Raw genomic sequence first — 12,846 nt, forward strand, 5'->3', positions numbered from 1 at the left:
CTTGTCTAACACCTAGCTGTATATTTAGGGTATCTTCACAAACTCTAGATGACAGAATGACCTTTATTTCATTACTCTGTTTATTTCAAAGAGTTTAGTCATGAACTCATTATGCCACTTTACTGGCCAGTAGTTACAAATTTTTATCCTCCCAAATGATGAAACCAATGTAATTCTGTACCCTAGATACCCAAGTTTCTTCACGTGACCACATCAAAAGAGAATGTGGCTTTGAAAAGTTGAAAGATCTGTCAATCTGGTTTTCCCTCTTTCTTGGCTTGTCACTTGGTCTCTTACATCCCTATTTGAGCCCTCCGGTCGGTCGTCTCACCAGTGTCAGCTAGTGGTGCCCTATTTCCGCCAGGTCTCCTTGGTCTCACAGTGAAATTCAAGGACAGCTTGATAATTTACCTATACATACTGCATGTTATGAACTCCAGAAAAAACTCTTGGTATGATGCAAATACCACAATGAATGTTAGTAAACTTGAGACAGATCATACTTATACTCCACATACCCTGGCTTAGGAGTGAGGTTCTTTAGTTTTGCACATATAATTAAAAGCGTATACCAAGAACGCAGAATTTCTTGATGCAAAATAAAGGCCTCCTCTTGGCATTTTTTCAATACATGGTCAAAACAGATTGCACAAAGACATTTTAAGGACCAATGATTATTAGCTGAAAGCTATGTGCTTCAGATTAGGATTCTGAGGTCCTTTTTCTCCTTCTACTTTTGAGTATTGTTTATTTATTTAGCTGCATTTATATCCCACATTTTCCCACCTATTTGCAGGCTCAATGTGGCTTACAATATAATACAACTACAATCACATTGATGGAATAGAGAATCAGAGTATATATAACAGATAAGGTGCATAGGAATATTATGGCAATCATATTAACGGAGAAGAATTTCAGAATTATTGCCAGGAGCCACATAGCACTCATTGACCTGGGGTATCCATACTATTTGTTTACAGGTATTGCCATGGACCTCTGATTATGTTATGCTGACTTTTTTTTTTTTTTTTTCACATATTTGTGTTTATTTTTGGGGGGTTTCTGTTTGCTTTAGTGTTCACTTTTGTATTATTTGTATGACAAACACTTTAATAAAACATATAAAATTAAGAAGTGGGTATTAAATATTAAATGTAGTAAAACAAATTCTGTACTAGGAATAAAGTTAACTCACTCTTGGGTTTCACTAGCAATGTGTTCTTCTATTTTGGTGAGTAGCTCATTTGCTAGTTTCAAACATTTTTACATTGCACAAAACTAACCCATTTGACGACACTGTCCCTACAGAGAAGCCAGTGAGGAACCCTTTACCAAGGTGTTACAGGAACATCTTGTCCAAAGCAGCTTAAAGCATGTGGAAATGTTGAGAATTAAAAGAGTCAAGAACTCCAATCTGTGAGTTTTATTTTTTCACCAATATACGGCAGAGAAAACGAGACAAAATGCTTTAAGTCACCCAGTATATTGTAATTACTACTACTACTACTTAACATTTCTAGAGCGCTACTAGGGTTATGCAGCGCTGTACAATTTAACAAAGAGAGACAGTCCCTGCTCAAAGAGCTTACAATTTAATAGACAAGTGAACGGTCGGTCCAATAGGGGCAGTCAAATTGGGGCAGTCTGGATTCACTGAACGATAAGGGTTAGGTGCCGAACGCAGCATTGAAGAGGTGGGCTTTAAGCAAAGACTTGAAGATGGGCAGGGAGGGGGCTTGGCGTAAGGGCTCAGGAAGGTGAGGCGAGGCAGAATGAGCGAAGCCTGGAGTTGGCGGTGGTGGAGAAGGGTACTGAGAGTGAGAGGAGGGATTTATCCTGTGAATGGAGGTTACGGGCAGGAACGTAAGGGGAGATGAGGGTAGAAAGATAGTGAGGGGCAGCAGACTGAGTGCATTTGTAGGTAAGAAGTAGAAGCTTGACTTGAATGCGGTATCTGATCGGAAGCCAGTGAAGTGACCTGAGGAGAGGGGTGATATGAGTATATCGGTTCTGGCGGAATATGAGACGTGCAGCAGAGTTCTGAACAGATTGAAGGGGGGATAGATGGCTAAGTGGGAGGCCGGTGAGGAGTAAGTTGCAGTAGTCCAGGCGAGAGGTAATGACAGCGTGGACGAGAGTTCGGGTGGTGTGTTCAGAGAGGAGAGGGCGAAGTTTGCTGATGTTAAAGAGGAAGAAGCGACAGGTCTTGGCTATCTGCTGGATATGCGCAGAGAAGGAGAGAGAGGAGTCAAAGATGACTCCGAGGTTGCGGGCAGATGAGACGGGGAGGTTGAGGGTGTTATCAACTGAGATAGAAAGTGGAGGAAGAGGAGAAGTGGGTTTTGGTGGCAAGACGATAAGCTCGGTCTTAGACATGTTCAGTTTCAGGTGGTAATTGGACATCCAGGCAGCAATGTCGGATAAGCAGGCCGATACCTTTGCCTGGGTCTCCGCGGTGATGTCTGGTGTGGAGAGATACAGTTGGGTGTCATCAGCATAGAGATGATACTGGAAACCATGAGATGAGATCAGGGAGCCCAGGGAAGAGGTGTAGATTGAGAAGAGAAGGGGTCCAAGGACAGATCCCTGGGGAACACCAACAGATAAGGGGATGGGGGTGGAGGAAGATCCATGAGAGTGAACTTTGAAGGTGCGGTGGGAGAGATAGGAGGAGAACCAGGAGAGGACAGAGCCCTGGAACCCAAATGAGGACAATGTGGCAAGAAGTAAGTCATAATTGACAGTGTCAAAAGCGGCGGATAGATCGAAGAGGATGAGGATGGAGTAGTGGCCTCTGGATTTGGCAAGGAACAGGTCATTACAGACTTTAGAGAGTGCTGTTTCTGTTGAGTGAAGAGGGCGAAAACCGGATTGAAGCGGATCGAGGATGGCATGAGAGGAGAGAAAAATCAAGGCAGCGGCTGTGGACTGCGCGCTCAAGTATCTTGGAGAGGAAGGGTAGGAGGGAGATGGGGCGGTAGTTGGAGGGACAGGTAGGGTCTAGTGATGGTTTTTTGAGGAGTGGCGTGACTACGGCATGCTTGAAGGTGTCGGGGACAGTTGCAGTGGAGAGAGAGAGGTTGAGGATATGACAGATGGAGGGGGTGATAGTAGGAGAGATGGTGTTAAGTAAGTTGGTGGGGATGGGATCAGAGGAACAAGTGGTGCATTTTGAGGAGGAAAGAAGGCGGGCGGTTTACTCCTCAGAGATATCAGGAAAGGAGGAGAAGGAGGTCTGGGTTGGTTGGTTGAGGGAGAGGGTTGAAGGGCGAAGAGGAGGAGGTGGCTTGGTAGTGAACTCAAGGTTGATCTTTTGCACCTTGTCGCGGAAGTAGTCAGCCAGTGATTGAGGAGAGAGTGAGGGGGGGTGGGAGCGGAGGGCACTTTGAGGAGGGAGCTTAGGGTGGCGAAGAGACGACGAGGGTTAGAGCTGTGAGAATTAGTCAATTGGGTGTAATAGTCCTGTTTGGCAAGGAATAGTGAGGACTGGAAGGAGGATAGCATGAATTTGTAGTGAAGGAAATCTGAATGGGTGCGAGATTTCCTCCAGAGGCGTTCAGCAGATCGGGCGCAGGAGCGAAGGTAACGGATGCAAGGGGTCAGCCAGGGCTGGGGATTAGTACGCCTTGTGGGACGGGAGGTGGATGGTGCAAGGGTGTCCAGAGCACAGGAGAGAGTGGCATTGTAAGCGGAGACAGCCTCGTCGACAGACTCGGAGGACATGATGGCGGGGAGGAGATTAGAAATACTAGATGATAAGGTGGGAGGGTCAATAGCCTGGAGATTCCTGGATTAAACAACATTACTGGAGCAATTTGATTTCTCTGGTGGGCTGATGATCAGTAGTAGCGCCATACTAGCACCTGTGTTTGCTACCACCCCATGATCAGAGCCCCCGAGCACATGAAACAATGCGCTCGCAGGATCTGAACACAACTAGCATGCAAATGCATGCAAAACAGGGCTTTTAGCGCAAGTAGAATGCAAATGCATGCTAAACCTATTCATCCCCAATGATCAGCGACCAGCGCACAAGATTGGCTCGCTGGCTGCAGCAAACCCTACATCATTGTGTGAAGCCCTGCCTAGCACATCCCAGGATGCACTGGGCAGGGCTGGGCGCCGCCATTTTCAAAGCAACACCGATGGAAGAGGAGAGAGGCCATCTCCTTCCTCCAACTGAAGGTATGGGGGTGGGGAAGGGCCACTAGACCACCAGGTGGGGGGGGGGATTGACCGCGGCCCACTGGGCCACCAGGGACATCTGAGGGGATGCTGAGAGGGGTTAGGGGGGTTGGGGGGACCGGAGGTCCGCCACACCTCCAGCCCCCATTTTGCTTGGCTCAGGGTGTGGGCAATTAGGGTCTGGTGGTCCCATGGACCTCTAGCCCTTGTGTTTGACAGGTCAGTGAAATAAGTGTGGGAGGATTGCGCTCAGGTACAAACCTCCCGCACTTTTACCCTAGAGAATAGAGTGCTTAAATTTGCATGCAATTATCTCTGATCATAGGGGCGGTAAAGTCCTGTGCTGTTCCAGCGCTATTTTTAGAGCGCTGTTTGGAACAGCATGAGGCTTTTGATCATCTGCCCTTGAATGAGACTGGCAGAAGAGAAACTGAGACAAGTTATCTGAGCGCCCTGAAAGACATTTCCTCCTTGCCCTTAGGACTCACAACCAAATGTTTACTTTCCTCTTTGCCCCTCAGTCATGAATACACTGATCCACTACAAGGACCATCTACTGGATAAATGATAGATCTCATATCCGTAGAGAGGGTTGATGAGGATAGGAATCTACATTTTACCTTTCTTAGGGCACTTTAATTTTAGGATATGCAAAACTTTTTGCATATGTATTAGCCTATGAATTAACAAGCAGAATTCATTTATGCACAGATTTGAAACATTTGTTATACTGCCTTTCATAATAGAAGAAAATGAACGTCATGCATACAACAAATGTAAACCTGAACTGACAGACACAATAGAAGGTGGGATTGCACATAGCACAACATTAAAATTCCAAGCACAAAATTAACAAAGAGCTGGGACATGAGAGGGTCTCAGGTCAGGGGAGTAGGAAGCAGACTGCTGGTGCAAAGAGAAGCACTGGGATGAAGTCGATGGAAAAAATGCTTGTAAACTCACCAGGTTTTGAGCACCGCCTTGAAGGTCACAAGAGGTCTCCTTCCAAGGAGCACTTAAAGTTATTAAAATGAGTAGGTGTGTGAAGCAAAATGAAACGAAGAAAAAAAAGCCAGCCAAAAACTAAAGAAAAGCCAAATGAACCCATCACACACGCTTTTTTGCTCGTGGACATCCCTACTAGTACCATGGTGATGTGAATGCAAACGTGAAGAGGAAGATGAAGTCTGAAAGGACTGGTGAGGGAGGATTAACTTAATGTATAAGACGGATTGAAAAATATACCATTCTGGTGCTTCAGCCCCCCACTCCACCCCCATTAATATTCTTTCACCCATAATAATGTAGTGAACATTGGTTGACCCATGAACAGTTGTTCCCTCAGAGATAGTTCCAAAGTCAATGACTTTCCATCCTTTCTTTGAAGAGTTATTTTGCTGCCAAACATGAACTTTCATAGCATATTTTTCCCCAATATTCCATGTGTTGGAAAAACAAAATGTGAATCAGCCCCTTGATCTTTAACAATGTGCAGAATCGCTACTTACCCAGTGCAGTGTTCAGTACAACCTGCAGTTTTCTATGAAATATTTGCCAAGTTTGACCTATTTGAATTTTCATGCAGTAAATCACAAAAAATACAGTATTAAAACCACAAAAAAAGTTATGTACATAACAGATTACTTACTCACTCAACAGAACTCCATTTTCAAGAGCCGATCGAAAATCCTTGTTTCCAAAGCTTTTCCCAGTAACTTCCTGAAAAAGAAAAAAAACAAATACTTTTAATCACTTTATATAATGCAAAAATACATAGCAGCAGCATCTGACTTGCCTTCATCATAATAACATAGTAAGAGAAGGCAGATAAAGACCATATAATGTATTATCATCTCTAACAATTGCCTATTGTTTGTATTTTACAAACAACTCTGCACAGGTACTGCTGACAAATTTGTACACAAGTAATGTTCTTTCCAAATATTCTCTGCAGCAAATATACAATGCTAACTGAAAGCCATATTTTAGTAAGATCCACATTGCCAAAGAACTGTGGCAGCATCCCAAAAGGTACCATGGCGAGCGGATCACTTTGGGTTTGGTTGCCAGCTGGCCAATCTGACCTGTTTTCAGAAGAGGCCAGCAGCTTTCGCAAATCTCTGAAGACATCTCTCTTCAACAAGACCTACAATGAGAACCTATTGCCACACTAATCCACCTCACCAACCCACTCAGTTAAGAAAGCCCACCTTCTATAATTACCCTAATCACTCCCTTCCTTCTCCTTTCTTCCCTTACTTAATCTCTGCACAATACTAAATGTATCTGTTATCCTGTAATGACAATGTTAACAAAACTATGTAAGCCACATTGAGCCTGCAAATAGGTGGGAAAATGTGGGATACAAATGCAATAAATAAATAAATAAAAAAACAAATAAACCCTTAAACTAAATGCTTCCACTCCATTTTGATTGTGCCATATTGATGCACTGATATGGACGTGACTGTACCCCAGAGCCAGCAGCAGGAGCAGTGCTTCAGGACACATCATTTTCTGAAGTCGCATGGCCAATCTGATTACTGCAAGATCAGTGCACATCTCCCAATGGCATAGTGCTAAACTGCTGTTTCTGCTACCAGCCCTTTGGGGAGGGGCAGGAGGTTGTGCTGATCAATCTGCTACCCCCACTAGCTTAGTCCCTCAGAAGAGAACCAAAATTACTCTGAATTCAAAGAAGACTGGCATGCAGTCTGCTACCTATTCCATTCCCCCTCATGAAGTGGAAACTGCAGCAGGGTGTCAGAAGAACAAAGTGAAAGACTAAGAAAATCCTACCTAGAACTATGTAAGGGAGCACTGGGTGGAGGGGAGAGGTTTGCAGATGAATACTGAGGAAGGATGAATGCGCATAAGGTGGGAAAGCACTGAAGAGTAGATGAATGAGGCTGGACAAAAGATGAAGGAGCACTGGGGAAGAAAGATGAGAGGCTAAGAAGGGTAAAGGTAAAGGGAATGGTTTAGGAAGAACAGGGGTTCCCAAACCTTTGGCAAGAAATTCGAATCAAGAGAGCACTGGGTGAGTGAAGTTCCTTCTCAAAGAGTCTGCCAACGAGAAACAAGAGTTAAGGGAGATTGAAGGGTAGAAAGATGAGAAACAAGGACAGAAAATAGGAATAAGACCGGGGGGGGGGGGGGGGGGGAGGGAGATGTGGTACAGGAGGAGAGCAAAATGCGAGTTGGAAAAAGGTGAGTGCAACTTAATGAGGAGGAGAATGAAAAGTGCACAGGACAAGCACAGCCGGATTAAGTCAAAGGCATAGGCTAACTGGGCTTGTGCTCAAAACTAAAAGTTTAAGGGGGGGAAGGGCTTGTCAGATGTGCTCAGGATTCAAGAGGCTAGGATTGCCCAACCGTCTGGATTTTTTCAGGATTCTAAAACTTTGTGCAAGGGCTGTGGGGGAAAGCTCTGCTCAGGATCTTTGAAGAGAATCAGTGTCCTGGGGCTGAGATTGTTGACAAGGAGAAAGACTGAAGAATTGGGAAAGTGTGAAGGGAAAGGGGATTTGATATACTGCCTTTCTGTGGTTTTCAACTACATTCAAAGCAGTTTATACAGGATATACAAGTACTTATTTGTACCTGGGGCAATGGAATGTTAAGTGACTTGCCCAGAGTCACAAGGATCGAACCCAGTTCTCCAGGATCAAAGTTCACTGCACTAACCACTAGGCTACTCCTCCACCCCACTAACCACTAGGCTACTCCAGGGTCTGCTGTCAGCTGAGGAAAAGGACTGACAACAAATGCCAGAATTTTACATGCTGGTAGGCTGACCTAGTAAGGAGGGGCACTGCCTGAATGACGGCATGAGCAGCAGGACAGCACAAGAAGACAGCTAGAAACTGCATGTACTTGTGTTTATTTGTGTGTCCCTGGTGAGCACAGTCTCATAAATAAAGCTTTCCTTTGAAGTTCTCAGTTCATATAATTTAGCCTGCTAACTATTAAATTCCTTGGGCAAATTCCTTTTAACTCCATCCTACTGCTGCCTCCACTCTGCCTATATTGTGTCAGAAGAATCCAAAAAAGCTAAAATATTTTACTTTGCTTTTTCTACATATAAAACTTGTAAATGTATATCTTGGACACATTGCCTTAAATCTTACTCTTTCAGGCAGTCCATCCTTGGAATCTCTGGTTTGTATCCAAGTAGTGTTACCATATTTGCAGATACACAAAAAATAAAATGCAGCCCTGCCCCCCCAGCCCGTACCATACCATGCCACACAATCACCTTGACCCCCCAAGCAAGCCAGATTCCATAAGCGGTGAAAATACTGGTAAAGGTAACAGAAAAGCATTTTCTTCTGTACTCTGCTAAATACAAAATTAGAAAAATATGTACATTTCCAAAAAAGCAAGCATCCATAAGAAGCATGACTCCCTCTTTTCACCCTCCCACCCATGTGCAGCTTACCCCTTCTCTCCCTCCCACCTATGAGCAGCATGTTCCCTTTTCTCCCTCGCATCCATGCAGTATGTCTCTCCTCCTCCTATCCCTGTGCAGCTTTCCCCTTCTCCCTCTCATCCATATACAGAATATCAACTCCTCCCTCTATCTATATGCAGCTTGTCCCCTTCTCTCCCTCCCATCCATATGCAGCATATCAAACCTCTCCCCTGGCCTACCTTAACAGACCTGGTGGTCTAGGGACCTCTTTTGGGTAGGAAAGAACCCCACTCTTTCCTGCCCACTGCTGCCACTTCTTTAAAATGGCTGCTGAGATTTCAAGCGGTGGCCTTGCAAGACTTCCACGTGCTCCCAATTTGAGAAGGTGTACAAAGCTTTGTTGAACCATTATGCCATTACCCACAAAACCTACAGACTAAAGTTTCAGAATTTGCAAAAGAGGGCTTATGATACCCACAGCGAGTTTGTGATCCAGCTAAGATACCATCACTATCAGTGGCTCAATGGATCTGAGGTTAAAACCCTGGGGGACTGCCAAAACCTGATGAACCTGGTGCAGTTTCTACAATGCAGTTATCCAGAGACAAGGGAACATGTTCAAGATCACCAGCCCCGTACTTCAGAGAAGGCAGCTGAGTTGAACGATATCTTTGTGGCTAATTGGCCCTGGTTGGCAAACAGAAGCCATCCATATCCGCAGCAGCCAGGATCCAAGGGTAATCAAGGCCCTAAGTTGAATATTCCTGCAACCTCAGAGACAGTTGGCAAACCTAAGGGTTTTAGGCGCAAACGTCCTGGTTACCAGTGTAGGTATACAGGACATTTCAAAACAGATTGCCCAGATAAAAACAAGCCTACACTGAAGAGCACTCCAGTTCCTACACCGAGGTTGGGAACTTTCGTGGGCAGTTCCAGCACCATGGAGGAGGCCTACACAGTAGCCACAGCACAAAACATTACTGGTCATTTGTCAAGAAAGCAGATTAGTTTCTGCACACTATTGTGTCCCAGTAACTGTGAATCAGACCCAGGTAAATGGGCTCACATACAATGGCTCTAACATGACCTTATTACGACCAGAGTTGGTGCCGGAGGATGCCAAATTCCAGGGTGCACTGCAGATGTAGTGTTAGCCGGTGAATCCAGAGAGACTCTGCCCATTGCTCAAGTATACCTGGATTGGGATACCAAGCCTGGATACAGAGAAGTAGGAATAATGAAAAACATGCTGGTACCAATGCTGAGTGGAACAGACATGGGTTCAATAAGCATTACCCTTGACAGCGGAGTCAGTGTTTCCACCATGGTGACCCAGGGTAAGACACAGGTGGCCCAACAAAAACAAAACAAACAAACAAAAAAAAAAAAACAGCAGAGACCACCTCTCCCGTTCCAGAACCTGAGCCTGTCTAGGTGGAACTTGCTGACCAAGCACGGGAGGGAGTGCTCCACTGTTTAGCAGAACCAGTTCCTGAGTTGACCAGGCCCATGAGTATGGGACAGCCTGATTTATCTGATACACCTATTGATCAGACCATTGACCCTGATTTGATAGTCACCAGCAGAGTCCCTTCCAGCTATGGATACTGATGTAGGACAGACATGCTTTCCAGGAAGGACAACATTCTGACCCTGACCTGGAAGCCCTGTGGCAGAGGGCATGTCAGCTAACCCATGAGACCCATGAAGATCACGTCCTATGGAAGGGGGGCTTGCTGTACAGAAAGATTGATCCCATTGATCCTATCAGGCTCTGGACAGCAAGCAGACAGCTTATAGTGCCCAAAGCATACAGAACTCCTCCTGCAGATTGCATGTGACATTTCACTAGCAGGCCATCAGGAAGTGAAACACACACACCAGACTGACACAGAACTTCTATTGGCTGGGAGCATCTTGAGCCATAGCAGACTACTGTCGAACTGTGATGCTTGGCAGAGTGGGTGCCCCTGAAACCCTTACCTATTATCAGTGAGCCATTTGAGAGGATAGACAAGGATTCAGTGGGGCTGCTAGCTGTCTTTAGCTGGGTTGGGAAAGATATGTACCGACAGTGGTGGACTTTGCTACCAGGTATTCCAAAAGCAGTAGTAGAAGCAGAGAAAGTTGCCACTGCTCTGCTAGAAATATTTTCCCAAGTAGGATATCTACAAGAAATACTCTCAGCTTAAGAGGCACAGTTTGTGTCAGAGCTGATCCAAAATCTTTTGACACAGTGTGGAGTTAAATCTGTCTGTACCACCCCATAACAACCCAAAACTAATGGGTTGGGGGAGAGATTTAATGGGACATTAAAGCATATACTAAAAGGCTTTTGTGGAGTCAGGAGACTGAGACAGGTTTGAATATAGAGAAATATCCCAAGAGTCTACCAGATTCTCACCATTTGAGCTGCTCTATGGCTGGAGGGTGAGAGGATCCCTTGATCATTGGGAAGGGGTCTGACACCCCTGTAATTGAATATGTGGTCAATATGCGGCAGAGATTAGAAAACTTCATGGGCTTTGTCAGAGATAACTTGCAGGCCTCCCAGACTAAGCAAAAGACTTGGTATGATCATAAAGCCTGAAAGAGTTTGAGGGCCAGCAGGTAACTGTTTTAGTCCCAGTACATCAAAATAACTGGGCATGACCTTACAAGGTCATATGGCACCTAAATGGCACAAACTATGTTTTATCTATGGACTCAAACTAGAAAGCAGTCTACCTTTCATGTAAATGTTAAAGGCCTATGCAGATCACACAGCCATGGTGCTAGCTGTAGGTAGCCCACCAGAGGAGTGTCAGAATAGTGAACCCATACCTGATCTCCTAGCAGAGACATTACTGGAGAGATCTACTCTAGTAGTGGGAGAGCAATTAACCCCCACCCAGAAACAGCAGCTGAAAACAGTACTGCAAACGTATGCCAATGTGTTTTCAATAAACCAGGAATTACTCATTTGGCTATTCACAATATAGACACTGGTGCCCATAAACCACTGAAGCAGAGCGCTTATCGATTATCTGCTGAGATGAAGAAGCAAATGAAGCAAGAGACTGATGAAATACTAGGCCTAGGTATTATCAGGTAGTCCCCTGGGCTTCCCCTGTAGTTCTTGTCCCTAACAAAGATGGCACAACCTGCTTCTATGTGGATTATAGAAGGCTTAATGAATGTACTGTATCTGACGGTTATCCAATGCCCCAGATGGACGAGTTGCTAGACCACTCAGCTGGGGCCCAGTACCTGACCATGATGGACCTTAGTCGAGAGTACTGGCAGATTCCCCTATTGGCTGCTGCTTAGAAGCAATTAGCATTTATTACCCCATTTGACTTTTATGAATTTACTGTGATGCCAATTTAATTGAAAAATGCCCTTGGTACAATCCAGTGCTTGGTCTATCATTTGTTAGGCCCTAGTGTGCTCCTGGAATCTCGATGACATTGCTGTGTACAGTCAGACTTGGGATGACCATCTGATCCATTTAAGTAGAGTACTAAGGCATGTTACTCACTATTTTCTTTTTGTCTGCTTATTATTGCATCACAGATTGTTGCCATTGCTTAGACTTGTTGTTCAGTTGTTATTTATTTTTTTAATCCCAAATAAAAACCGTTAAACCTTAAGTGGAGTGCTAGACCAGATCCAGGAAGCCCACCTGACCAAACCCAGTAAATGTCAGATGTCCAGTACTTAGGACACAGAGTGGTGGATAGTTAAAGCCTAAGCCAGCTAAGGTAGAAGCTATACAAAATTGGATCCCCCCCCCAAACCAAAAAGCAAATACTGGTCTTCCTCGGTAAAACAGGGTATTACAAAATGTTTGTGCCTCACTATAGCACCATAGCCAAGCCCCTGACTGACCTGACTAAAAAGATTGCCCCTGAATCATTTCCTAGTTACCAGGGTGTGAAGCAGCCTTTCAAACTTTAAATATTGCATTAGCTACCTTTCCAGTACTAGCTACACCGGACTACCATCAAAGATTCGTAGTTGACTGATGCCTCGACATATGGCATTGGGGCTGTGCTCATTCAAGTGAATAGCAGAAGAAAGAAGCCAAGAGAGGTATGTCTGGCGAAGGCGCAAGCAGAAGAACAAATGGCTAGAAATGTAAGGAGGGGGCGACAAAAATTTCTTCAGGTATATTAGTGAAAGGAGAATGACTAAAGAGGAAATTGTGAGACTGAAAGATACAGTAAACCGCTATGTAGATAAAGATGAAGAAAAGGCCAATT

At 44.8% G+C, this 12,846-nt stretch overlaps 1 protein-coding gene across 4 annotated transcripts in view; it reads right to left on the minus strand.

The window, feature by feature from the left end:
- The window catches only part of LMO7 (LIM domain 7), a 398,841-nt gene that overhangs the window by 277,865 nt on the left and 108,130 nt on the right, over nt 1-12,846 (minus strand). For all 4 annotated transcript variants that reach the window (XM_030200597.1, XM_030200599.1, XM_030200598.1 and 1 more), the window contains exon 2: nt 5,837-5,907. In XM_030200597.1, coding sequence (XP_030056457.1) covers nt 5,837-5,907 — 71 coding nt within the window. The remainder of the gene's footprint in view (nt 1-5,836; nt 5,908-12,846) is intronic.

The sequence above is a fragment of the Microcaecilia unicolor genome, chromosome 4, assembly GCF_901765095.1.
Source record: "Microcaecilia unicolor chromosome 4, aMicUni1.1, whole genome shotgun sequence".
NCBI lineage: Eukaryota > Metazoa > Chordata > Amphibia > Gymnophiona > Siphonopidae > Microcaecilia > Microcaecilia unicolor.